The sequence below is a fragment of the Salminus brasiliensis genome, chromosome 12, assembly GCF_030463535.1.
Source record: "Salminus brasiliensis chromosome 12, fSalBra1.hap2, whole genome shotgun sequence".
Classification (NCBI taxonomy): Eukaryota; Metazoa; Chordata; class Actinopteri; order Characiformes; family Bryconidae; genus Salminus; species Salminus brasiliensis.
In genome coordinates, this window is record NC_132889.1 from 3,010,965 (window position 1) to 3,037,016 (window position 26,052).

General features: G+C 42.0%; 3 protein-coding genes and 1 non-coding gene across 5 annotated transcripts; 1 reads left to right on the forward strand and 3 right to left on the reverse strand.

The window, feature by feature from the left end:
- Positions 1–60: 60 nt before the first annotated feature.
- abhd5b (abhydrolase domain containing 5, lysophosphatidic acid acyltransferase b) lies at positions 61–7,257 on the reverse strand. The gene is made up of 7 exons (XM_072693755.1): positions 7,114–7,257; positions 6,682–6,767; positions 6,048–6,450; positions 5,809–5,963; positions 5,319–5,430; positions 3,991–4,177; positions 61–3,554 (listed from the first exon to the last, which is right to left on the reverse strand). The coding sequence occupies exons 1-7, from the start codon at positions 7,152–7,154 to the stop codon at positions 3,417–3,419; spliced, it is 1,122 nt and encodes a 373-aa protein (XP_072549856.1). The 5' UTR covers positions 7,155–7,257; the 3' UTR covers positions 61–3,416.
- A 1,421-nt stretch (positions 7,258–8,678) lies between these two features.
- Positions 8,679–12,076, reverse strand: rpl14 (ribosomal protein L14). Its single transcript, XM_072693757.1, has 6 exons — positions 11,991–12,076; positions 10,428–10,529; positions 10,207–10,301; positions 9,126–9,225; positions 8,910–8,963; positions 8,679–8,780 (listed from the first exon to the last, which is right to left on the reverse strand). Exons 1-6 carry the CDS (start codon positions 11,991–11,993, stop codon positions 8,709–8,711), a joined length of 426 nt encoding a protein of 141 aa, XP_072549858.1. The 5' UTR covers positions 11,994–12,076; the 3' UTR covers positions 8,679–8,708.
- A 1,424-nt stretch (positions 12,077–13,500) lies between these two features.
- Positions 13,501–13,572, forward strand: trnap-agg (transfer RNA proline (anticodon AGG)). The gene has a single exon. It is a non-coding gene; the product is annotated as a tRNA-Pro (tRNA).
- Positions 13,573–14,001: 429 nt separating this feature from the next.
- sgo1 (shugoshin 1) lies at positions 14,002–22,098 on the reverse strand. 2 transcript variants are annotated; one of them, XM_072693751.1, is made up of 10 exons: positions 22,015–22,098; positions 20,278–20,436; positions 19,417–19,616; positions 18,796–18,848; positions 18,401–18,486; positions 17,044–17,919; positions 16,667–16,846; positions 16,366–16,533; positions 15,278–15,377; positions 14,002–14,350 (listed from the first exon to the last, which is right to left on the reverse strand). In XM_072693751.1, the coding sequence occupies exons 2-10, from the start codon at positions 20,423–20,425 to the stop codon at positions 14,224–14,226; spliced, it is 1,938 nt and encodes a 645-aa protein (XP_072549852.1). In that variant the 5' UTR covers positions 20,426–20,436; positions 22,015–22,098; the 3' UTR covers positions 14,002–14,223. The 2 variants fall into 2 exon arrangements, with proteins under 2 accessions (XP_072549852.1, XP_072549851.1); XM_072693750.1 differs by having other exon boundaries at positions 15,278–15,443.
- Between the last annotated feature and the right edge of the window lie 3,954 nt (positions 22,099–26,052).

Here is a 26,052-nt window from a genome sequence, read left to right on the forward strand (position 1 = left end):
GTATTTGCAGGTGAGAGAGAGAAAAAACAGAATGCAAGAATATAGGAAAGACAGAAATAATAATTCTCAACAATTGCTTTTATTGCAGATGGGGAAATTCCTAATCTCCATGGTGAGTGCAGTTTAATTCACTGTCTAAGAGTGCTGTTTCCCAACCCTTCTGTCCTCTGAGACCCCTTAACAGTTCACAATTTGTCTGTATCCTATCACACCTGAACAAACTGGTACAGGTGTGCTGGGAGCTGAAAAGAGTCAGACTAATGGCTGGGGGCTGGTATTGGATTAGAAAACACTGATGTAAGACATTACCAATGCTGGAGACTTGATTCCAGGTGATTCCAGGTTGTTCAAGTCTTAAATTTGCTCCTTTTCTTGAACAGAGAACATTGCAACTGGCGCCAGAGCAGTACAGTCGTCTACATATGATCACTTAGGAAATGCTGAGAATGCTGTAGACGGCAACACTTATACAAGCTACGGCGGAGGCTCATGCAGTCACACTAAAAATGAGGCCAATCCCTGGTGGAGGGTGGAGTTGGTGGACATCTTCAACATAACCTCTGTAACCATCACTAACCGTAGAGACTGTTGTTCCGACAGGATAAACGGAGCTCAGGTTCGCATCGGAAACAGCCTCAAGAACAATGGCAACAACAACAAGCTGTGAGAGATTTTTGTTATCATGTTTAAAGAGCAAATTTTAAGCTGGTGTAATTAAAAAAGGCTGTGATTAAAGGAGTGCAATACTTGGTCTAACCCCTCTCTGTTTTCTGTGCATCTGCAGAGTTGCTGTTATTGACTACCTTCCTGCTGGTGATACAAAAACATACAGATTTAAGGCCACTGAGGGACGGTTTGTTAATGTTTTTTTACCAGGAGAGAAGAAAATACTCACTCTGTGTGAGGTGAAGGTATTTGCAGGTGAGAAAATGAAAAAAAGAGGGAATAAAAGAAAGAATATAAAAAATAATGCTCAGTAATTTCTGCAGAAGATGAGTCTCTTGGGCACGTCTGGAATGTGGAACGTCTGATTTCTGATTGTTCTCAGATCTTTTTAAACCCATTCCCAGACTCCTGTGCTTTTACAACCTTCTTTCTGAAGGCCTCAGAGCTCAGAGCTCTTTGGATCTGGCCATGATGATCTTCACCCCTCACTTCAACCATTAAGAGCAGACTAGAGGTTTAAATAAGACTCTAACATGTTCTGATCTGCTGTAGCTGATTCTAATTCCACACATTTGAAGGAGTAATAAATGTGTGTGTTTGGGGGTTGGTTGGGGGGGGCTCCAACTTTCCTCACAAATTTAATGAGAAAGAAACTTCAGAATGAGGAGAATTTCCTACAGTCTGGGATTTCTGCCACTGCTGGTAGACCTGTATGACCGTAAGCTTTCATACACCTGCAGATTCAGCTACTTCCTTCACACTATGGTCTTTGGCCACGCCCAAACGCAATCACTCCTTTTAGTCTTTGCTTTGCGACCCATTTTCCGCACATCCAATGAGACTCACTGTACTGTACTGCACTCTTCTCAAAGTCTGAGTCCCTCTTCCCTTAGTCTGAGTGTTTGGGGGGGGGGGGGGGGGACTTTCCTCACAAATTAATGGCATTTTACAATATTATTTTAAGCTGTGGGTTTTAATTATGTTACCTCCATCCTACAATATTGTTCACATGAAGATCACATGACGGTACATATAGACCGGTTGTGGCCATATGAAGGTGGCACTTTTAGGCTGTTTGGGCTAATTGTCCTGTAAAAGGTCCAATGATGTCCAGGTTTCTGCTTCCTCACAGAAGGCATGATGTTTTCTCTCAGGAATTCCTGAGACTTGGCTAAATCCATCTTGCCCTGCAGGTTTCCAGGGCCAGGGGAAACTTAGCAGCCCCAGAGCATCACAGAGCCACCGCCATGCTTCACTGTAGGCAGGGTGTTCTTATCAGTGTACGCCTAATTCTTCCTCCACCTTTCTTTCTCCAGATGCGTCACTGTGACCTTCATTCCGGTCAGACGGACTGAGCATTATAACTCGGGATTTCAGTTGTCTGAATAAACTTTTGATTTAATTTCAAAATACTTATGTTTTGTACTACTTTCTGCCACTCCTTGACCATCCTTAACTAGAAGGTGAGCAAAGATGCATGTAATACTGAATACTGAGCATTACTGAGTAATACAAGCTGACAGAACATTTTAGATGTATAATTTACAGCAATTTTTAATATTAAACAAATACTTAGCCATTGACACAGTTTAAGCAAGATTGGCTTGGTGATTTTTCGCTAAACCTGGCCATTAGAAATGCTGGTGGCCATAAAATAGTATCCACATTATGAAAACAATGACCAAGGCTGTCTCAGAGGGTCACTTGAACTTTGTAAAGGCAGTCCTTGACAGTCGACATACAAAGTGTTCCTGTCCTCTCACCCAGTTTCTGCATTTCTGAGTCATTTCTTCATTTTTGGATTGCTTAAAGGCAGTACACCAACACACTAATATATCACTACATTAAAACTGATAGGAATCATCATTGTCATATAAATAACTTTATATTTAAACTCCATCTAGACAAACGAAAGAAGTAGAACTGTTAACAGTGGTGGTGAATGGACCCAGCCGGCTGAAGAGTTTAACGCCTGTAAAAGCTAGATTATACAGTGTTATTACATGAGGTGGATACACGTGATGTACAATTGTTTTGTAATTTAGTTTCAAATATATTAATATAGTTTTAATATATTATATATACAAATACTGCCAATAGAATAGGACTCTCACAGAGCAGATAGACATGAACCTACTGGCACCTTGCTGCCCAATGCTGCCCAAGATATAAAAGGGTATAAAGCCCCCCAGCATTGCTCCATCCAATACTCTTGGGATGAGTTGGGGGTGAGGTGGGGTGGTATCCTGACATTAGTACATAACCTTAAATTCTTGATTTCAGAAGAAACAATGAATGAGCAAGTGTCCCAATACCCCCCCCCCTTTCTCTCTCTCATATATATATATATATATATATATATATATATATATATATATATATATATATATATATATATACACACACATCACCTTTACCTTACACATATAAAACTCAGCACTGACACATGGTGGTGGTAGGTTCACTGGTGGGTTTTGTTAATAAATAAAGCAGTTCCATTTACCACCACTGTAATAAACCATTTTACACCAAACACACTTATTGACTTTGGTCTTAAGCATTACATCATTTCATTGGATCATCTCACACAGATCAATAACAAACATCATAGACAATAGTGTATTAACGCTGTTTTATATGGTCACTCATGCTTGTAGATTTTTGTGCAGTAATACAGCGAGATGTTGACCTTTGGTCACTGTCCATTGGCCTCTTTCCCTTTTATCTCCTCACCTTTGGTCCACCCACCTTCACTCCTTCTCTTTCCCCAGTGCCTTCTCTTTCCTTTTTTCCTTCTTGTCCAGGGCATTGCTGCATATCTTCAGCACAGCCTTGTTGAAGTCCTCTGATTGGTCAGCATACACATAGTGACCTGCTCCTGTGATGACCTAAGAGAAAGCAAGAATGAGAATCGTTAATCGTGTCCTGTGAAAACCTGAGGCATGGCCAAACCGGTACTGGCACACCTTCCCATTCATTGTCTTCCTGAAATCCAGGGTGTTTAAAGGATTGCTGTGAGGATCTGGTCCATATGGTCAACAACGACCCATCCAATACTTTGCTAATGCTCTTGTTGCTGAATGTCCTGGACAGTAGAGACAGTTACTCTAGCAAAAGCAGGATCAGCTATTTTTAACACCCTTGATTTCAGAAGAAACAAAAAATAGGTGTCCCAATACTTTTGTCCTTTCAAACCTAGAGCTCTTAAAGGTTTTGTCCTCTATGTTTACACTCTGTCAACAGCACCAAAGTGCTCTCTGAGACCAGGAATGCAAGGCTTTACTTTTGCAACACAATATTCACTATTTAAATTATTGCACTCACAATAAAGTCAGTCTTTGAATGAGGCCTCATCTCTTGAATGGCTCGTCCTGACTGACCATCGATGCAGGAACGGGACCCGCATATAACGGAGATCCGGATTGTGGGATCGATCATCTCCATACGCTGCATCATGGGTTGCTGGGCCCAGCCGTATGGGATCGTCATGTTCTTGAAAGCGATCTCCCCACTGCCGGACAACAGAGTTTAGCGCCTCAGTCTCGGAAGTTCTAGCAATTATTCACACTCCGATCAGCCTTAAGATAAAGGTGCACACATCTGTCACTGTACTATGTACAGCGTAATGTCTCCTAATAAACACACACATATTAGTGAACACACACACACACCCAGAGCGGTGGGCAGCCAACTCCAGCATCCAAGGAGCAGAAAGGGCGAAGGGCCATGCTCAAGGTGCCCAACAATGGCAGCTTGCCGAGCCCAGGTATCGAACCCACAACCCTGTCATCAATAGCCCGGAGCTCTAACAGCTGAGAACGCAGTCCTAGAACCTCATGGTGTCACCCCTGCCAGGTAACATTAGTACCACCTGCCTAATACTGAGTAGGTTCCCCCTTCTGATCATTCAAGGCATGAACTCCACAAGACCTCTGAAGGTGTCCTGTGGTATCTGGTACCAATACAAACGTTAGCAGCAGATCCTATAAGTTCTGTAAGTTGTGAGCATCTACGAGCGTAAGGTGTTCATGACCCTGTCGCTGGTTCATTGGTTGTCCTTCCTTGGAGCACTTTCAGTAGGTACTGACCGCTGCATACCAGAAAAACTCCCCACAAGACCTGCCTGATGTTTTTGGATGGTTCTGACCCTCCAGTCGTCTAGCCATCACAGTTGGGTCTCAGGTTCTAACTCTCACCTATGATTCTAATATATACTCCTATTCACAGGTGCCACTGAAACCAGATAATGAATGGAATTCAGTTCACCTGTCAGTGGTGACTGGAGTCTTCCTCAGCTGAAAGAGAAAATCGGTTCAGATGGTTTGGACCAAGCCAAAAACCACCAACGCTCAACTACGTTTATGCATGTTTTACACTGCCATGGACTGAAAGGCTGCCGTTCAAGAAAGAAGGCACTGCTTCCAAGCTGACACCTTCAGATAGCCGAATCACATGGACACAGAAATGCCCTCTGGAGGACAGTTTTATGGTCTGATGGGATAAAAATATTTGGAGGAGAAAAGGAAAAGCAGAAGAAGAAGGAGATGGGTGAGCTACATGCTTTATTACACTGAAACCTTATTAACTGTGGGCGGACTGTAGACTTATTGACTGACTGTAGGTGGTGTAATTAACAGTGTAGGGGTGTTTACCTTGGTGTCTGAACATTAAGATGGTAAATGTAATCAGGCACTGTGTCATCGTTGAAAACAGAGGAATATTTCTGCTTGAAATCGGACCTGAGGGCCTGCAGCAACAGAGGGCCTGAGATAGAGAGAGAGCACAAACGGGTCAGAACTAGTTTTTTTAATATGATCGGACAGTCTCGCTTCTTGACTATGGCTGTGTCCGAAACTGGAGGTATCTTGCTGTCCACACTGTCTGGTCAGGTGGTGATGAAGATCTTCGTAAGCCAATCATGAAGGCAGCAATACATCCTGACATTGCCACGGTAGCATTCAGCTGTGTTGTCTTTAACCCTTAGCATTTTGACCCAATGATACAGAGGCTAGATTACCTCTATTCAGACATGACCGGGTGCCTTCCTGCCTCAGAACCTGTCTGAGTAGGCAGCATTTCTTACGTTTCAGACACAGCCATTGTGCATACATGTGTGTTTGTGTGTGTGTGTGTGATAGTTACCTAGTGGACCGGCCAGTCTGAGCAGAGCCAGAGGGTTGAATGGATTCATAGCGGTGCCAAGAGCTCTAATCCACATGGGGATTTTGCACTGCATCTCCAGAACATCAGGCCTTGACGGGAAACCCCAAGGCTCCACCAGCACCAAATGCTTCACCCTACACCACAGACATGAGATTAGTGAGCACTAACCTACTCGTTCGAAACACAGCCAACATTTGCACAGCCTTAACCTCGCTCACCTGTGAGGGTATTTCAGAGAGTAGGCCGTCGAGACGTACCCTCCAAGATTATGACCCAACAGAATCATATGCTCCACCCCCACCGCCTCCCTCCACTCCTCCAGCGACTGGACGAACCGTTCCTCAACTTCCTGAGCCTCGCTGCCTGCCAGGGGTCGGCTGCTGCGTCCGAAGCCCAGCAGGTCCAGAGCGTATACAGGCCGTCCAGTCTGTGCCAGGGCGGTCAGGTTCTTCACCCACAAGCCCAGCCCTCCACCGAAACCATGCAGCAACACCAGAGGAACCTGGGGGTCATCTTCTGCGGAGGCTTGGGCAGAGAGTTGGGCCTCATTGAGGACTAGAGTCCAGATGTAGTTCCCATTGGAGATGGGAACATGGCCTCTGGTGAACTGGAGTTTGATGGCTGATGGGAAATATGGGTTAAGCTGTTTAATATTCTATATGAGGGCATTTGTGCCTTAGAATGAGCTTCTGCTTGTGCGTTATTCATTATCACTGGGTGGCTTCTCAATTGGGACGTCCCACTGATGTAACATTTACAAAAATATAATAAATAAGTAAAGGTAAAGAGCATTGTAAGCGTCGGTAGGTGAGCATCTTTCAAATAGGTCACTTTAAAAACATGGAGACTCACGCTGGAGAATCCTGTCCTCTGCAGTTTTCAGGTGGGATGGAGAACTGGGGCACCAGGAGGGCAGCCAGCTCGAGATCCATGAGGATCTGTAGCACCCAACAACATCACAAACACACAATAATTAGACATACACCAATCAGCCATAACATTAGCACCACTTCTATCTATGGTGGCTCCTGTGAAGGGGTAGATATATTAGGCCCAGACCCAGATTGTGACGGCTAGACGACATTAGGCAGATCTCGTGGAGTGTTCCCGTGGTCAGTACCTACCCAAAGTGGTCAAAGATGCTCATGGAGATCCCACCTCACAACTTACAGCACCTAAAGGATCTGCTGCTAATGTTAGTCCTGGTGCCGGGTACCACAGGATGCCTTCAGAGGTCTAATTAATGTAAATCTGTAGTAAGACTGTCTGGAAAGTCTTCCTTACCTCTGGTTGTAGACGGTGTAATCCTGTAGAGCTCTTTCCATAGCTCTCCTGGGCTGTCACAGCGGCTTTGTGAGTGAATGTGTTACAGCAGTCAGAGGAAAACTGAAGAAAACAAAGTAGAACCTCTTACCCACTCCCGAGTTCCCCACTGCCAGTCCCAGAGGGCCCCAGGGCTGCATTTCCTGCTACAGGATCATCTGGAGATGTGTTTAGTTGTGCTGTAGAGTCTTAAAGGGTGTGGGAATGGTTAGTGACATTAAATTTTCAGGATCCTTCCAGACAAAAAGAATTTATCTTTTTTTTCTTTTTTTTATGGAAGCCCGTTCTCATGTGCAAAATCTTTAAATAAAAATTAGTATTTGAGATCTAACTCATTATTTTGAGATACTTTCTTGTTTTCTGGTGGTAACTTGCTAGTTTGAGATGGGAAGTCTTTATTTTGAGTTGGCAGGTGTTTATTTTGTTGTATTAAAACCATATTAAAACTTCATTTTAACATGGCAGGTCTTTATTTTGAGAAATTCTCATTATTTTAAGGTAGATAAGAGGTAGTCTAGATAGATAAGATGGTTAGTCTCAAAATGTCATTTTTAATGCTTTCTCACTATTTTTGAAATAAAACTATTACATATAAATACTAAATGTTCTACACTGCAAGTAAATTAAGTCTATTTTGAGCTGGATAGTTACTTTTATATGGAAGGTCTTCATTTTGAGAAACCCATGCTGATGGTTGGTCTTTATTCAGAAAGGCTTTCTTGTTATAAAAAATGTTTTTTCACCATAACTGAATTGTCAAAGTCATGAGAAAGCAGACAAACACCAATAACTCCGTAACTGTCCAAATAATTATTGACCACACTGTAGAACTTCCCAACCATTTGACTTATAAAATAGCCACCTTGGCACCCAGAAAGCAATTGTTATTTGCCAAGTGATAAGACATGTGGGCTGGTGATCATCCAGCATCCTAACCTCCACAACCCTGTGGTTGCTGAATCAATCAAACCCACACAAGGCAGCAAGTCTTCTTCCCTGGACAGTAGAAGCAGTAACTCCAACAAAAGCAGGATTAACTCTAAAATCCTCGCTTTCAGATGAAACGATGAATAAGGTGTCACAATACTTTTATGGGCATGGATTTGCCCGTTCTTAAAATCCAACTTAGAGCCTTTCTTTGTGTGTTATTCACCATCACTGGGTGACTCCTCAAGGGGGACGTCCCACTGATGTAACGTTTAAACGTTGGTAGATGAATGTTTTAAATGCATCACTTTAAAACGCTGGAGAATCCTGGGGTGGTATTGTGTCCCAACACTTTTGTCCTTAGTGTTTTAGACCAATATCAGACAATATTGGAGATGAGAATCAAAAAGAAAAACCAAGATTAATGTAACTGGTCATCCAGCTGCTCTCTAAACACAGAACCCGAACAGATGCAATCTCACACTCCCAAACTGACAGACTAAAGCTAGTCTTGAAATGTAGGTGTGTATGATGTGGTCTGGTCACACGCACACCCATGAAACCCAGCACTGTGAACAGAAACACACAGAGACGAGGGGAACAAGTCAAACAGATTTATTAAAGAGCATTTAGGCCTTTTTTGCTGCAGCAGCTGCAGTTTTCTGGAGTTTCTTAACCTCCTGGCTGATGATCTTGTTCCTCTGCGGAGACAAACAGAAGAAGCAGGTTAGTGTTTGGGCCCCGACTCCCAAGCATCATGTCCTCCACCAGTCACACAGTGGTGCTCAAACAGACAGACTCGTAAAGCATGAATATAATACACCACTCACCATTTTCTTGGCCTTCATGACCTTGAAGCGGTCGAAGTCGTTCATTTTGGACCTCTGTTGAACAGAATCGTTACATGATCAATTAGCTTGGTAAAATCATCAATAGTTTTACAATAATGTTTAAATTATTTATCTACAGAAAAGCTCAAAATCCGTCTCCAAATCTGCAGCAATCTGGATGCAGATACACATTTAATGAAGCATAAAACTGCCTACCTTCTGTCTGGCTTCGATCTTCTTGGCCCAGCTGCTCTCCTCCCATTTCTTGCTGACCTCAGCCTTCTCCCAGGCACGCCTCACAAACTTCTGGCGAGCACTGTGGAGTTAAAAAAAAACAGAAGGGGGTTACTCCTTATAAGGGTTTCAAGGGTTGCACAGTGTTTGTTAATCCAGAGGAGCTTGTCTATTCACTGAAGGACTTCAATCAGGTGTGAAAGATGAAGTTTGGGGTTCTCAGGACACCCATGAACTGAACCACGGTGAGGAACTCCAGATTACTGCAGTTTTGGGATTTTCCTGCTTCAACCAAATCAACTCACCCATTAATTGCCAGTGTTAACAGGTGTGTTGGAGCAGGGGAATCAGCCAACTTTACTGGACTCTGGCTCACAGCCCCCACCCCTGACTTGAACCTCCATTAAAACGGTTTAGACTTTTAGAGGCATAAGAAAATAGATTCTCTACCAGTACTGAAAGACTGGTGGCAGGTAATAGTTTATTTGGTGTTGTGTTAGCAGTGTTTCTCTCAGATTATCTTTGGATCCCACTGACTAGATAAGTATTTACACCGCCCTATTTAAATCACTTTACTAATAAACAACGCTATCCAACATCAGTCATGCTGCATATAGGTTAGAGAAGCAGGTTTTGGGACAAGACAGTCACTGGTTCGATTCCCTGGACCAGTAAGAAGAGGAAGCAGAAGGGGACTCACCCAACCCTCTTAACTGCTCCTCTCTAGGTCTGTGTGCTTACTGGCCCTAGTCATGTTTGTGTGTGTGTAGGAGTTCACTGCCACAAATGAGTTAAACACAGAGGCTAAACTCTGTTGTACTACAGCGGCTATGAAGTGTGTTCTATTTTATTTGTAAAGTCCCCAAAATTGTTAATCTCCTCCAATTTCAGCTAAAACCTCTCTCGTACACACTACATAAGAAAAGTGACCGCAGTATTAATAAAGACCTATAGTGAGTGCAATAAACTCCAGGACTAGCTTTAAGGTGTCGAGGAACGTTTGGGTAAATGTGGCTTGCAGCTTGAGAGAGTCCAATCGAGCTTTGTAGAAACATCCTCTCACCTGTGTGGGACTTTGATGACGTAGTCAGTGAGCTGCATGCACTTGAATGGCATAGCCTGCCTCTTCACACCAGTGCAGGGACCGTCCACCAGCGCCTACACAAACAACAAACAGGGCCGGTTACTTCAGTAATCTGAATCTGGCAGATAGATTCAAATAGAAGTGCTGCAGAAGTTATTCCGTCTCTACACACAGAGCCAAGAAAGTAGCCCAGGTCTTACCCTATTTTGGTCGATGACATCTACGATTGCCACCAACTTGCCCTCATGAGGTCCGAAGCCAACGTAGGCGACACGGCCAATTTCTACAAAGCGCTTGAACACCTGTTCAGACAGACGAGAGACAAAAAACATTGATTAAAGTGATTAAAAACATTAGCCAGCCAACTTCACCTCCTGACTAGTCGAACAGAAGAGCCTCGCTCGCTTCACAACTATTCCCACCCAAGACCTAGATCTCTTCTTATAGAGCAAGAGGAACGGTTCTGACAGGGATGTTCAAGGGAACCAATCACAGAACTAATTCTGCTCTTCAAAACAGTTTGGTAATAGTATCTGAATATCATCAATCAAATCAAATGCCTTTGTACAGTGTTCTGGTGTCACAAAGCAGCTTTACAGAAACCGTAAACAGGCACGAAGACCCCCAGTGAGGAGCCGAGGGCCACAGTGGCAAGGAAGAAACCTTGGGAGGAATCAAGATTCACAAGGGGGAGTCAGAACTATTTATACATTTCTGTTAAGACACATTAACACCTCAATACCTCATCTCTCAGACCAGTGGTCCGCAACCCCGGTCCGGTCCGGTCCCGGAGGACCTCCTGCCCTGCACATTTTTAGTGTTCTCCCCACTCCCATCACTCCTGATCCAGCTCATCAGCTAATTAACCGGCCTTCTTGAGTTGAAGGAAGTCTTGGAGCAGGAAACCATGAAAATGTGCAGATAGGACCAGCCCAGTCCAGACTCCAGCCCTAGTTCTTATAGAGATGGTGTCCAAGAGGTCACAAAACCAGCAGATTTGCATATGCATCAGTTCAGCTGGTCCTTTTTTTTTTTTTTTTTTTTTAATGATGACAAGTGTTTAAAGTTCATTGATTTTTGAAGGAGGCACAAGACAGGACAGCTATTCAGAGCAGAGATCATTTACACATGCAGCTCAACAGCACACTAAAAAGCCCCCCATTCAACACTTCATTACATAACAGGCCTCATTCTGACCATCCTGTATCTGATCTACAATCAGTGTTATTAATCTGGAACACTTCACAAGTGGAAGCTCTGCAAATTCCTTCTAACGCCGCAATATCGCCGTATTTTTAACCCCCACTTTTAAACACTACATGACGAACAGCCTCAGTCCGCTGAGTGAACGCAGCCTGGGAAGCCGCTAGGTGCGCTAACGCGCTACAGCTAACAACACGGAGCAGAAACCCCGGATCTCCAGCGGCAGGAACGTGGAGGTGATCATGCCCACAGTGGAATATCAGTGTAGTTGTATCTAAAAACGCGGTTTAACGTCGTTTTATCAGCGGGCTGAGCTGCTGAGGCTGCGCGGCTGGGGACGCACCGCGGGCCGGGCTGCTCCGCTCGGACACCACGTTGCTGTGAACTCGCCCACAAAACGGACCGAGCCTCAAAAATACCACTAAATACCGCAATAACAAGACTTTAAAGTGCACACGGTGGATTCACTACTCCCCCTGAGCCATTACTGCACCCAGAAGTGCCCGAAAACCCCCAGCATTTGTTACATTTTCAGACTCGCTCCGAGCAGCGAAACTCACCATGATGGCAGATCGGGGTAGAAAGGACGGGGGAACATCCGCTCAGCGCTCATACTGCTTCCCGCGCATGCGCGCTGAGAGACGCGGCGCTGCGTCACTGCGTGCTCTCTGCGTAATCCTGCACCCCCTAAACAGGAGGAACCGGGCTAACCCTCTACACGTCCTCTCTCTAACTTTCAGAAATACTGTGTTTATAAGACACGTCTAAAAGTGTTGAATAAAAGGTTTTTGACCAAAATGTAAATGTTTATTCTAAATAAAAATTAACATTGATGAATTTAGAAACATCTATAGTCTAATTAAACCAGTTATTGGCTTTTCTTTCTTGTATAACATTAAAAAATCTTGCTTTACGCACACACTAACTTAATTCGCTCTGCATTAGAGCAATTTCTTCATTAGAGCATTAGCACCGGGCTAACTTTAGCTGGACGGATCACCGGTGATTTGCTGTATTTTTAATGTTAATCATCCTCTGTAGCCTGTAATTCATTAAATTATACCTTCATTCTAAATTGACCACTGTAAATTTGCATTAATATTTATTATTTTTATGACTTCTGCTTCTGTTTGCTGTGTTTTTAAAACAGTTGGCGTGATTTTAGTTCAGGCGGACACGGCAGGTACCAAAGGGGGTACAGTTTATGCGGGGGTTGCACATTCGCGCAGCACAGCGGCTCGACCCTGAGCTGACTTGACGAGCTGCAAAATTTAATTTAGTTCGATTTTTTTTTATAATTAATACATTAAATAATAAATAAGAACTATTAATGTGCAATTAAGAGTCTTTTGCTGTAAATAATATTGTTATTGCTCTTTTATTTTTTAATTCTTATTTATATTGTGTATATAGTGTAAATTATTTATTCAAATTTTTGTAACTGAGTGTCCTGCTATCCCTTTCTGCTGTTACACTGGGAATTTCCCCACTGCGGGACTAATAAAGGACTATCTTATCTTATATTATCTTATCTCTTATCTTAATAAATGATCGCATATTATTTAATAATTAATCCTCGGCATTTCAACCTCACAAAATAAAAAACAAAGAATTACGAATAAAAAATAAAATAAAATGTTATTATTATTATTTTTTTTTTTAAACATGAGCAAACCTTAGGCATAATATTAATAAGTTAACTTCTTCCGCCTTATTTATAATGACAAAACTTTAATCACACTTTTACTACAACAATTACATTAATTCTAATTTAATCAGAATCCAATTTCCTGTTGCAGATCATGATTTATTTTAATTTCTTTTATCACCAAACATACAACCCAACAAAAGCAGCATTTAGTGATTCGCACTTAATAATCCAACAATAATTTCATACCGTCTGCAAACGACACGCAGTCTAATGCGCCGCGTTGTAGTTCACTATTTCAGCCACAGGAGGGCTCCAAAGTAACAGAGACGGCAACACGAGCTCTGAACGCACGTTCAGCACAGAGCGCAGCAGACGTGGCAGATAGTGAAGCTAGAAGTTGGGCGGCTGACTGTCCACGCGGCTCGTTGGTCTAGGGGTATGATTCTCGCTTAGGGTGCGAGAGGTCCCGGGTTCAAATCCCGGACGAGCCCACGTTTTCTTCACTAATTCTGCTGGATGGAATTCTGCAGTTGTCCATATATATATATATATACATACATACATACATACAATATATATGATTTCTGTCTTATTGGGGCAACATTAATGTAAATCACACAAGACAGACAGCTACTTTATTCCTTTATGTTTTTTTCTTTTTTTCTCATACATCAGTTTCTCATACTGAGTCTACTGGGCCTTAAGAACTTTTAGAGCATTTGCCCTAAACTGAAGCAAACACACCAAAAACAGGCAGAACTGGAAACAAAAACAGAAAATTCTTAATTTACAGTCTATCTATTCTGTATGCTGAGCAAATTCCTCAAATAGGTCTTAAAATTACTGGTTAAAAAACCTACGTGAATTATTTCTATTACAGTTGTAAAGAACGTTTAACTCCACACACTAATTTCCCCACATCAAACCCTTACAGATACGAGACTGCATTTATTACACAGGTTTAATTCTCAAAAGACAAACTTTATTATTCATGGTTTGCCATTAAAAAGGGGTAAAAACCACACACTGATATATTTACACTATGAATATGATGATTAAGGCTCCAGCAATAATGCAAGAGCCCCAAAAATAAAAAGAAACCGACGCTCCAAAACAGAACCCATCTACAGATGAGGACTGGATCAGCGGCAGCCCACAAACGACTCGTTGTATTTCTCCAGCGTTTTCAGGGAGCGGCGAGACTTCTGCTTGAAGATGGGAGAGCGCAGGAACTGGGTGTCCGTGAATTTATCTCCCCGGCGAAGTTTCCTAACAGACCACGTAATACAAAACAAAGAAGGGTGAGACTAGATAAAGGATCTCCTGCTCTTCAAACATCTGGAGAAGGTTCAATTCAGTTTTAGAGAACCAAAAATAAATAATAATAAATAAATAACAAATAAAAATAAAACAGATTCAGCAATCTTGGCTTACCAACTTCTTAAAGATAATCTTCTTTATCTTCATCACCATCATCATCATTATTATAAATTATTATTATTAATTTGAGATTTTTTTCTTTTATTATTCTCTCTGTGGTCTACTTAGCTGGATACAGTCATATCAGAATAATAAAACCACCCATCTAACAGAGGAAATAACCACCCTTGGCACGGACCACATTAGTGAGACGTCCTGGCTCGGACTGACTGTATTATGGTAATGGAAGGTGGTCAGCATAGCGGTGAGCTGCTCCACAGTGGGACGTCGATTGCTCTTTACTACTCTCCGGAGTCGTCGTTCCCCTCTGGCACCACTGTTCCACCGTGAAGCGCCACTGTTCCCATCTCTACTATGATATCAGTTATAGTACATCATAATTATATCAGCACACCAGAGCAGAAGAACGGTCTTATGTGGTGGTACAGGAACTTATCAATAACTGATGAGTAGTTCTGACCAGAGGAGGATGGGTCCCCCCTCCCCCCGGTTTCGCCCAAGGTTTCTTCCTCCAGCTCTGAGGGAGTCTTCCTGGCCACTGTTGCTGCTGGCTTCTTCACCGGGGGTCTTTATTATTATTATTATTATTATTATATGTAGTTGCTTTCTTGCTCTATTACAAAGCACGTCCTTCGCCCCTGACAATGGTTTTGCACTCTGCTGCACTTGACTGGTGTGCTCACTTATTTATACATGCAGCAAACCCTGTCACATGTCCTCTATGACGTCCTGATCTACAGCGAGAATGTAACTTACGAGCTAATTGAGGGCTCCTTGTAGTTGATGGCACTGTTGCAGCGTCTCCTTCGGGCGGCACCAGGGGTGGAGTCACGGCCAGGCAGAGGCTTCTGGAAGGCTGCAGGGGAGAGATTTGTCACATCACTCAAAGCCAAGCCCAGACAGGAACGTACAACCAGCCCACCTGTAGAGACACAATCACATTACAACAACAGTGCAGACAAAGCTGTAAAGTAGCACTTCTATACAGAGGCATGCAAAAGTTTAGGCACCCCAGCCTAAATATCCTATTGTTATAATAGGTGAGGCTTTCAATGATGTTTGGGTAAGAGGAGCGTGAGGGCTATGGCACAATGCATCACGCTTGTTTAGACGTTCCTCTGACAAATCTGTGGCTAATGCAGCTTCGCCATCAGCAGCCAGAGACCCATAGAGCACAATTGGCCACGCTCTCTGTCCGGGTGGGTAGATCAGTCCCATCGTAATGCAGGTTGCACAAGCTTATGTTGGCTAATGCATCAGAGCTGGGGCTGCCCAGTTCGTAAAGAGGCAGAGGCTGACTTTACGTTCATCAGAAAGGGGTATGTGCTTGTACATGTGGGAGCATTGCAAGCGATAGGGGGAGTCCTGGAGTCGGGTCAATCTTTTTCAAGGTGCTTTGCAGGCAAACAGGGAGGGGGGTTGGTTTGCCTATCCTACCAGCAGTTCTCAAGACACATTTTAACCAAGAATGCCAATCTACTGCTGTTCATTGAGAAAAGTCAGTGGGAAAGAAATGTAGTGACATTAGAGAAGTAAAATGTGATTTTCGTGATGTAAAGCAAGTCAGTAAGAATTTGGGAATCGAAAAGGCTGGGAGAAAACAAATGAGTGAAATACAGATCACATATCAAAAACTCCTAAAGTATCCTAATTATTCCCTGGTACAAATTATACCAACATGTATTTTAAATATGTTTAGCTTTTTATATTATATTAAGTTTTTTTATGTTTTAAAAGGAAGCCCTATTGATCGCTGACTTGGGGGCAGTATGAGAGATACCATACAGGATTTCTAGAGCTGACTTTAGCTGGTAATGAGCTGGTAATGAGGTGTAGGGTGTTACCTTTTCTTCTTCTAGACCTATCCATCACAACAGGTATGTCATTCTCCTGTTCGGATGATTGGCTTGGGCAGCTTTCCAGATCAAAGAAAGGACTGTCAATCATCAGCGCTGCCTCCTCAGCAGGGATGACGGGCAATGGAGATGCCTGTTCCATTTCAGAGGAGGGAGCTGGGGGGGGAGGAGAGCATGCAGGTTAGGAGACTTGCCCAAGGACTCTTACTGGCAGCACTAGCAAACAAACTACACCTACTGCTTCCCTCTCACACATGTGATGAAACTATTGAAGGTTAAGCGGACTTACCTTTACTGCTCCCTAGGCCTGGAGTTGACTCATTAAAATCCTCAGGAGGCAGACATATAGGGGATTCTGGGAAAAGCAGGCCTGTATCTGGGGATTGTGGGAGTATCTGGGGATTGTGGAGTAGACCTGCATGGACTGGTAGGGCATCACTTGAGGTGTCGGGACACGCTTTGCTGATCTCTGTAAAAGAAGCAAAGCTTGTTAGTTCCTGCCTAGAATTACCCTAACTGGGCAAGTCAACCAATAAATTGAATATTTGGAGAAAGAAAACCCTAAAAAGGTGCTAAATATTTCCAATTTTTCCAATAAATATTTAACTACTTGTCCTTTAGTGTTACTGTTAAAGGGTTAATGGAACTGAGAGCAAAGACCCTCACCTGTGTGCTCAGCTGCAGTGCGGGGCTTCTTGGGGGGCGCATTTTCTTTCCCTCGTCTCTGAGCGGACCTCCTCTTGGAGCGAGCTCGCCTGGGCGGCGGGCTCCGAGCTCGTTTGAACTTCTTGTCTGGAACATACAGACTGTCGTCCGCTTCCTCTTCAGCTTCGGCTTCTGAGGGACTGGTTTCCACCTCCAAAGCAACGGGACAGGGTGGGGCAATAGGTGAGGGCGTGGCTTCAGCCGGCTGGTTCTCTGAGGCTTTGTTGCCAGCTCTGAACGGTGTGATGTGGACAGCCTCTTCGCAGTCAAAATCGAACGTGTCATTGCCACCCAGAGACGAGTTGAGGCGGTCGCATGCCACGGGAGCCGTTTGACCTCGGGTGCGCGAACCATCCCGGCTCTTAGAGCGAGCTCGTGGCTTTGTGTTCTCCCACGGCTTCTTCAGAGGGGCCCGGTCCGGCTTGCGACCCCTCTCAGGTTTGGAGCGTGCGGCGACCTGGGTAGGTTTCTTCTTGGTCTGCCTGGAGACGTTGCGTTGAGGCGGCTCTGGAGTGGAGTGCTGGGCGGCTGCGAGCTCAGACAGCTCAGAGTCCAGCTCTGGCCTGGAACTGTTAGTTGAATTGGATGGTGGAAGTGGCTTCTGATCTGCTTTTGCTTCGGGGTGGAGCTCAGGGTCCTGCTCACCAAGTCCTGCCATCATGTCTGAGTGTGGGGGTTCCACCTCTTCGGTAACAGTACCTCCAACTGAGGCAGGATCAAACAGTGAGCTCCGCCTCCGCAGACGCTCTGATCGCTTCCTTCCATCTCGACGCCGCCGCATCCCTATGTTTGCTGGCAAAGAAACTTTTCCATCCTGAGGTCCACTGGGAACTACGTCTATAGAAAAAAAAACATGCAGTGTAAGTTAGGACTAATACATAAGTAAAAATAAAAGATTTCAGAAGGGCAGGCCAGCAAAATGTCAGTCAATCCTTGGGGTTCCCCATAATGGGTCCACATTTTGCTCCCAGTGCACATGTACCAGTTATTTAGTATCCTATAATGGTTTGGAATATGTGTGCATGATCTGAGGTAAATACAGTAAATATGTGGACTGCTTTGTGGGCTCCAGAACCTAAAAAGAACTGTCTGGAGAACCAGGCTGACTGCAAATTACATAGGATGAGCAACCCACACATCCTGGATGCCCTGCATCCTTTCCATAATGTAACTGACTAAAGACTGACCTGACTGTCTTTCCAGAATCCAAATTCAAGATACAAGTTCCAATAATTGGAAGTTGTGATAAATCATCCCTACGGCAACTTGAACAGTCCAACACAGCATTCACCTAAACAGATATCCAGCAACAACTTACCAGACTCTGAAGAACAAGTCCCTGTGATGGGCTCAGCTGAGCAGAGCTCCTCTTCTTGAGGGACAATTTCAGCCTCGACCATCGGCCTGAAGCACAGAGGCATAGAACTCCTTAAATTTGATGCTGACTATAATAACAACAACAGCACCTACAATTATATTAATACAACCACCACTACCATTACTACTAATAATATTAATACACAAATAGAATCTACATACTAGAGAGCTGTCTATTTAGAATTAGGAGCAACACTACACCAAAAAAACTGTAGTCTGTACCAATACCAGTGGAATTCTTCAAGTTTACTACCGCAATTTTTGTTTTACTTGTTTGAAATTAAGAGACTTCAGACAACAGCATGCAAGGGTGATATAGCAATGCATCACACTCACTCAGGGCTGGTGGGCTCACGAAGAACCACCTTTGGGTTCTCAGAAGTGGACACCTAAAAAGAACAAGTCAAAAAAAAAAAAACAAGTCAAAAGCAGCTTATAGCGTCCTATAACCTTCACGTGCAGCACTGTACAGGCTTTAGGTTTTAGGCACCTAATCCCATTATTATAAATCCTGTCTTTAAGCAGTATAAGAGTTCTCCAGATCCCATTAAAACAGATGCAGGTGAACATAAATCCAGCAAAAATGAGCAAGAGCTTCTCATTCTGAAGAAAGTAGGTAAGATCTTGTGAGCTAGTCTAAAGAACAGAGCTCGGTTCCTCCAGGTTTCTCCTGAACGCCCCCAGTCCAGCCAGCACCGCAGCAGCAGCTCACCTGATTTACCATCATTAAGCCCTGATTTACCACCAAACCAGGTGTTGATAAGAGGAGAACTCTAAATAATACTAGACTCCATGAGGAGAACTTTGGAGATGTTCTAATGATGAACCACCACCACTTTCTGTAGGAATGTTATTATTAGTATTTATTCTAATATCTAATACATTTACTGAGGAGATAAACACTTACTGCAAACACTATCCACTAATCATTTAGCACCACCAAGGAGAAGAACTCACCTGTGCAGGTCTCGCTGCACCTGCTTCTCTCAGCGCCCTCTTCAGCATCAGCAGGTGAAAAATAAGAGCCTGCCTCTCTCTCTTCATCTGCAGAATGATCCCCTGTGCTTGTCGGACCTTCTCCCTCTCTGCCTGCAAAGCCAGGGCCAGGGCTTTGTTGTTCACCTGCACGCTCTTCAGCACGAATGGCTTTACTGTTGCTGTTGAGAAGACATCAGCAATGCTTACCAAACCCTGAGCTCATGGGTTATGTGTCTGCATTCAGCCTATGCACTACTAATACTAGGAATTCACAGATATAGGAATGTGGGGCAGATGTTGATATACACCAGACAAAAGTATTGGGACGCCTGCTAAATCAAGGGCATTAAAAAGTTTGTAAAGAGTTTATCCTGCTTTTGTTGGAGTAACTGTCTCTACTGTCCAGGGTACAAGGGCTTTCTACAAGATTTTGGAGGAGCATTGCTATGAGGATTTGATTGCATTCAGCGACAAATGCATTAGTGAGGTCAGGATGTTGAATGATTGAGCACCACCCCACCTCATTCCAAAAATACTGGATGGAGCTCCACCACCATTCCAGAGAACACCGTTCTTCCACTGCTCCACAGCTCAATGCTGGGGGGCTTTATACCCCTCTAACCCACACCTGGCATTATTAGGCAGCATGGTGCCATTAGGTTCATGTTGATCTGCTCCAGAGAGTCTTATTCTATTGCCAGTACTTCTCTATAGGGACTAGACAAGCTGTGTCAGCCATGGGTTCAACGTATAATAGCTGAATGTGTTCATTAGAAGGTGTGTCCACAAACATTTGGACATGGTGTATTTTCCACGTAGGAACACATGCATTTTTTTTACCTGCATTTTTGTTCTTCAGTTTTGAAAGCCCACGGCTCACAGCACTAGCACTTGCCAGCCGCTGGTTTCTTTTTTCCTTCATCTTCTCCTTGATGTCGTCCAGGCTTTGCTGGAACGACTTTTTTTGGATCACCCGCTCCCGAACCATGGTGCCCCGCTCTGGAAGAGGAACACCAAAATCACAAAATCAATTTACAGTTGGCCTTCAGCTCTAATAACTCCCAAAGTCTCCCAACATGGAGTCCACACCTGAGTGTTTCCCTTCAACTTATTAGATCATTCCCAAGCCTTCCATGAGCTTAAACCATGGCTATGGAGACAGAAGTTCCTGTACATGAAACAATAAAGACCATAAAAACTTAATGGATGTTTTATTTGCTTTTTTTATTCATGGAAGCATCCATGCTTTGTGGAACCTAGGGCTGGACAACATAGTCCAAATATTATATCACAATAATTAGAGACATTTGCACGGTACGTTATTTGTCACAGTATTTTGACGTATATACAAAAGGTAGCAATAGATTTTAAAAACCACTATTCAGACCTCCCATACTTACTCTGTCCAATTAAACAGGACTAATTACACTCTGTAAGGAAACTTACAGCCGGTCAGCATTATTATTTATCTAATTATTTTACCCATTAAAGCATATTGTGATCATGATTACCACAACATTATATGAACACTGTCATATCGCCCATCCCTTGTGGTACCTTTAAGGACATGTCCTCTAGTAAAGACATGACTGCATACTAGACTAATACTAATACTAATTAGATTAGACAGGCCTAATACAATCTGCAGAGATGCTATGTTGGCCTGGATGAGTAAGGATATCAGATACCAAAAAATAATCCAATTTGATCTATTTTAACTTAGGATACATGTAGAAGACAAGTTTTAGACACCCGCCCTAATTAAACTGCCTGCATTTACAGCACCACATATTACACCAACAGGTCAAAAACATAAAAAACACTTGAGATTTTAAAATCAGTAAAGGTGGCATTGATAATTACTGGTGGGGCAGTGGTGGCTCAGCAGTTAGAGCTGTCACAGAAGTGTCACAAATGGTAACAAGCAACTACACGATTTCTACAATGCTTTTATTGTTTATTTTGTATAAAATTAAGACCATCCTTAATGATTGATCATGTATGTACATCTAATGGTCTGCCATAATACTAGATAGCTATAGTATCCTCTAATTAGGAAGTACACTGCAGCAACTGTCCTGTAAGGATTACTGTATAGAATGAGGGGTTTTTAGGGAATGGGGGAGTTAGGTTTCTGTGTTTATGCACACACAGGGTTTATTCTAGTACAAATTGACAGTCATGGATCCCTTAAGTAAGTTAATAGAGAATATTGGTATATTAGCTACATGAGAAAGACCCACAGCAACACAGTATCTCTGTGTAAAGCTGGCCATTTTGGTCTTTTTAGGGAGTGACATGTTATTTTAAAACACAGCAAAATGTTAAATATGATATATTATAATATAATATAATAATATATAATATTATAAACAACAGACACCAGGCCTCTCTACTGCAGACTGACTGTAACGCTGCTGCCCCCCTCCCAACATCTACAGCCCCCCTCCCAACATCTACAGCAGCACTGACCGACAGCGAGGCCAGTTCACATCACGGACAGACAAAAATACGACCTTAAATGAAATAACTCACCGTTTATATAAAATAACTCACCGTTTATATAAAATAACTCACCGTTTTCATGCAACTATTAAATCTAATTTAGCAGAAATCCCCCAACTCCGCTCCGAGCTCCGTCTCTGACGCACTTCCCCTATCCGCACGTTAACATTCGAAATGTGCGCCGCGAGCTCTGATTGGTCAAAATCGCCAGTCCCAAGCGTCATTTCCGGTGAACGCTACGGAAGGATTTTGTTTATGTTTATATAAAATAAAATATCTTAAATTTTGCTCATAGCGTAGAAATTATATTATTATTATTATTATTATTATTATTATTATTATGATTATTATTATTATATAAATAATTATTTGCACCGTCTTATGGAAATGTTTCTGAGTGTTTAAAGTAAATGTACAGGGTAGTTGTCTACAGTTGTAGCAACTGAAGTTTCACCCTTATATAAAATAATAAACTGAGCAGAGAAAATAGAGCTGAAAACAATAAAAAATAAAATAAAAACTGTAAAATAATAATAACAACAATAATAATAATTTATAATATATAGTTATAATAGTAATAATAATAATAATAGTGCACAGTTCTCCAAAACACAGTTCCAGCTGACAGGAACAACGAGTAGAATCATTATAATTTTTATTAATAATTATTAATAAGTATTATGCATAATTAATGGCAATAATAATCTTAACAGTAAAAACAACAATAATAATACATTTAATTTTTAATTTATAAAAACTGATACAAAACAACACAAAAGGCAACAATCAAAACACACACACACACACACACACACACACACACACACACACACACACACACACACACAGATAGTCCCCAGATAGTGTGAATAATCAGTATGATCATTAGAAAGATCAGTAGTAAGTATCAATATTGCCAAAAACGAATACAAATAGTAATGATTAAAATAGCAATAATAATAATCATCATCATCAAGTACAGTTTCATTCTTATTAACAAAAAATTTGTGAAAATACATAAATACATAGAATGCAGCATATATCAACAATAATTTCTTGAATCCTTGATCAAATCCTTATAATACCGCCACCACCAATAATAATAATATATTGCTATATTATTTCTATTACTATAATTACTATACATAATTACTAAAATATATAATATACTAAAAATAAATACAAAGGAATGCTATTTCAAAGAATCCACAATCTTGTATTGAATCGAGAATGTCTTCACACTTAAAATAAATGATACATTTATTCCTTGACATTTTACAAGGTAGAAATGTTTATTGCCGTTATCTAATGTGGGTGCAGCCCAATCAATTTATACTCCAGTAGATCTGTTGCTCGATGTTTTGATAACTGGTAATAAATGACCCAATGGTTCTATTTTTAGAATCATTAATAAATAAATAAAGCAGTAATTACATTTATATTACAGTCTTATGTAAAAGTTTGGACACCCCTGTTGAAATGGCATGTTGATGTTCAAAGTGTAAATAAGTGAACAAATCCTGTTTAGGAAACAGAATCAAATGTGGTATTTTCCTACACATTTTAGACACTGTTTTGATATTTTTTTAATTGAATATATTGGTGAGAAATATGTTACATAAAATGGCATTAACTTTGTTCATTTGATGTTTTTGCAATGTTTTTGAAAATGTTATGATAATCAAGAATTACATAGAATTGAAAGATAACATTTGCATGAAATTGTATAGTAAAATAATAAATACATAAATATAATAAATTAATATATTATAATTAATGTCTTAGATGTTAGGCCCTGAGGTCACTGAATTCACACCTGATTATCCCAACAGATGGTGCTAACCTTCACTAATAGTACCAGTAGTTTAATGCACAATGATCTGCCATTACATTAAAACCACCTGCCTAAAACCTGGCACCAAGACATTCTTAGCAGCAGATCCTTTAAGTCCTGTAAATTGTGAGGTGAGGCCCCCATGAGCATTAATGAGCCTTGTGAGCCTTGTGAGCCTTGTGAGCCACAAATGCGGGCGGGGTGTTAAGGTGGATGGTGGTAGGGTGAGTTTAGGACATGACCTGGGACTTTTTATATCCATTGAAGTTTCTGTGCAATCAAAGCCTGTGCGATCATAAATTTAAATAGGACCAATTAAAGACGGGGTGTTGACATTTCACAGTCATTACAGCAATCTTTATATACTTCAATAAATTCCTTCAGAAACAAAAACAGAATCTTTAACCAGGAGATTTCACTGTAATCCGTCTCGTTGGTCCTAAGAAGGCCGCAGCTTTCATACGAAATTCCTGTTCACAAGAAAAGACACTGAGAAACCCATAAACTGTCCGGAATAACAGGAACATGAAAAGGAACCTGGGGAATGGTGCTCTACTCCAAGCATGTTCAGTGTGGTCTAATGGCGTTCAGTTAACCCAAATCGAACATTTGACCAAGTACATAATGAAATGATTGATTAGCATTGATTAGCTTGTTCCAATGTCATCTGTAATGTTCCTCTGGAGCAAAATACTTCTGAAAAAAAAAAAAAGTTCAGAAAGCTTAAAGTCCTAACAGGCAAGTCTGTTTACTCTGCGGTCATCTTAATAACCTTAATAACCATGGAGTTTATTGTTGTTTATTCCTCCATAAAAGTTTTAGTAACAGGGTGGTAAATAGGCTCTTTTTAGCCCAACAAAAGTCATATAATTACTATTTATACCTCAGACAACAACTCAAATACTCAATGAATGCGTTTTGTGGCACCTCTAAGGTAATAATCTAATAATTGGGTATCCCATGATTTGCTCATGTCATTTTAGATTGCAGTCTGTAAAATTGCTGCGGTTTGGTCACCAAAGCAGATACAAGAATAGCTAAAACACACACACACACATACACACACACTGACACATAAGGCCTGTACCAGAGGGTGGAAAAAGCTTACTCAGACACACTCAACCACGTACTGTATATTTCTACACAATGTCACCTTCATATGTCTATTATAGCCAACCCTGCATGGTGTGCCCATAGGCTAGGAGATACAGGTACCATCTCCTGAGTCACATAACTGAGATTAGCCCATACATTTTCGAAATATGAGACACATTAGAAAAGACAACTTCCTAACAGGCGCAACGTCACACAGTCCAGTTGCTAGGCCCGCATCGAGTCCCATTTACAACACCACGTGGGAGATAAGCCTATCCTTACATGTCCATGGGAGTGGTTGCTAACACACAGACACGCAACGCCAATTGCCATTTCCATATAGTTTAAAGCTCCATGCTCCATGTTTTGTGAACATTTCCTCGTACCCTGTGTTTGTGACATGCCCCAGGCTAAGCATTTAATGATTGGAGGCACAATATCAGGCTTTGCTGTCACTCGTGCTTGTTAGCCATGCAAAATGTGCTCTTCAAGCCGCCTGTTCCAAAATGCCATCAACACCCACATGCAAGCGAACAGCCTCGTCGCAACCAGGCTGGACGCAGAAGACATCAGGAACATTGCTGAACTAAGGCCGACACTCTAAAAAATAAGGTGAAAAGAAAGGTTCTTTGGAGTGAAGGGTATGCACTGACTAAGCGGCCAAACCAGGAATGGCCCAATCAATTATCTGCTCAAGAGAAAAACAGATGGACTCAACAGCGATCCACCCAAATGACCAAAAAAACAATGGTCAGCGATGTGTAGCCAGGAATGTCCAGCTACCTGAGACTCAAATCACACCTGTTTAGAGGATAAAGCCTCTAAAGTGAATGGTCTTAGGAGGGTTTTCCACTGTTTTCAGGCTCATTTAGTAGACTAGCTGATCCAGGTTTGCTAGCTTTCCAATTAATCAAGCTTGGGATGACGCTAAATTTACAACTGCAGGAGTCAGGAATTGCAGTGATCAATTTCTCTGGTTATTAGAACCAATCACAGGTTTCAAAAAGATCAATATGGTGATCAGAACCAATCACTGTCAGAGGGAGATTTCAAAAAAGAGTAATGTGGTGATTAGAACCAATCACAGTCAGGGAGGGGACCTCAAAAGATCAATATGGTGATTAGAACCAATCACAGCCAGAGGGAGGTTTCAGAACAGATCAATATGGTGATCAGAACCA

What these genes read in the sequence shown, in the direction of transcription:
- abhd5b (XM_072693755.1), bottom strand. Translation starts at nt 7,154, where the DNA reads ATGGAAAGAGCTCTACAGGATTACACCGTCTACAACCAGAG. An exon ending in TACACCGTCTACAACCAGAG is followed by an intron (nt 6,768 to 7,113) that starts GTAAGGAAGACT and finishes TGGGTGCTACAG; the next exon opens with ATCCTCATGGATCTCGAGCT. An exon ending in AGAGGACAGGATTCTCCAGC is followed by an intron (nt 6,451 to 6,681) that starts GTGAGTCTCCAT and finishes ATTTCCCATCAG; the next exon opens with CCATCAAACTCCAGTTCACC.
- rpl14 (XM_072693757.1), bottom strand. An exon ending in ATGTCATCGACCAAAATAGG is followed by an intron (nt 10,302 to 10,427) that starts GTAAGACCTGGG and finishes TTGTTTGTGTAG; the next exon opens with GCGCTGGTGGACGGTCCCTG. An exon ending in GTCATCAAAGTCCCACACAG is followed by an intron (nt 9,226 to 10,206) that starts GTGAGAGGATGT and finishes TTAACTCCACAG; the next exon opens with TGCTCGCCAGAAGTTTGTGA.
- sgo1 (XM_072693750.1), bottom strand. Translation starts at nt 20,425, where the DNA reads ATGGTTCGGGAGCGGGTGATCCAAAAAAAGTCGTTCCAGCAAAGCCTG. An exon ending in GTGCAGCGAGACCTGCACAG is followed by an intron (nt 18,849 to 19,416) that starts GTGAGTTCTTCT and finishes TGTTCTTTTTAG; the next exon opens with GTGTCCACTTCTGAGAACCC. An exon ending in CACTGCAGCTGAGCACACAG is followed by an intron (nt 16,847 to 17,043) that starts GTGAGGGTCTTT and finishes CTTCTTTTACAG; the next exon opens with AGATCAGCAAAGCGTGTCCC.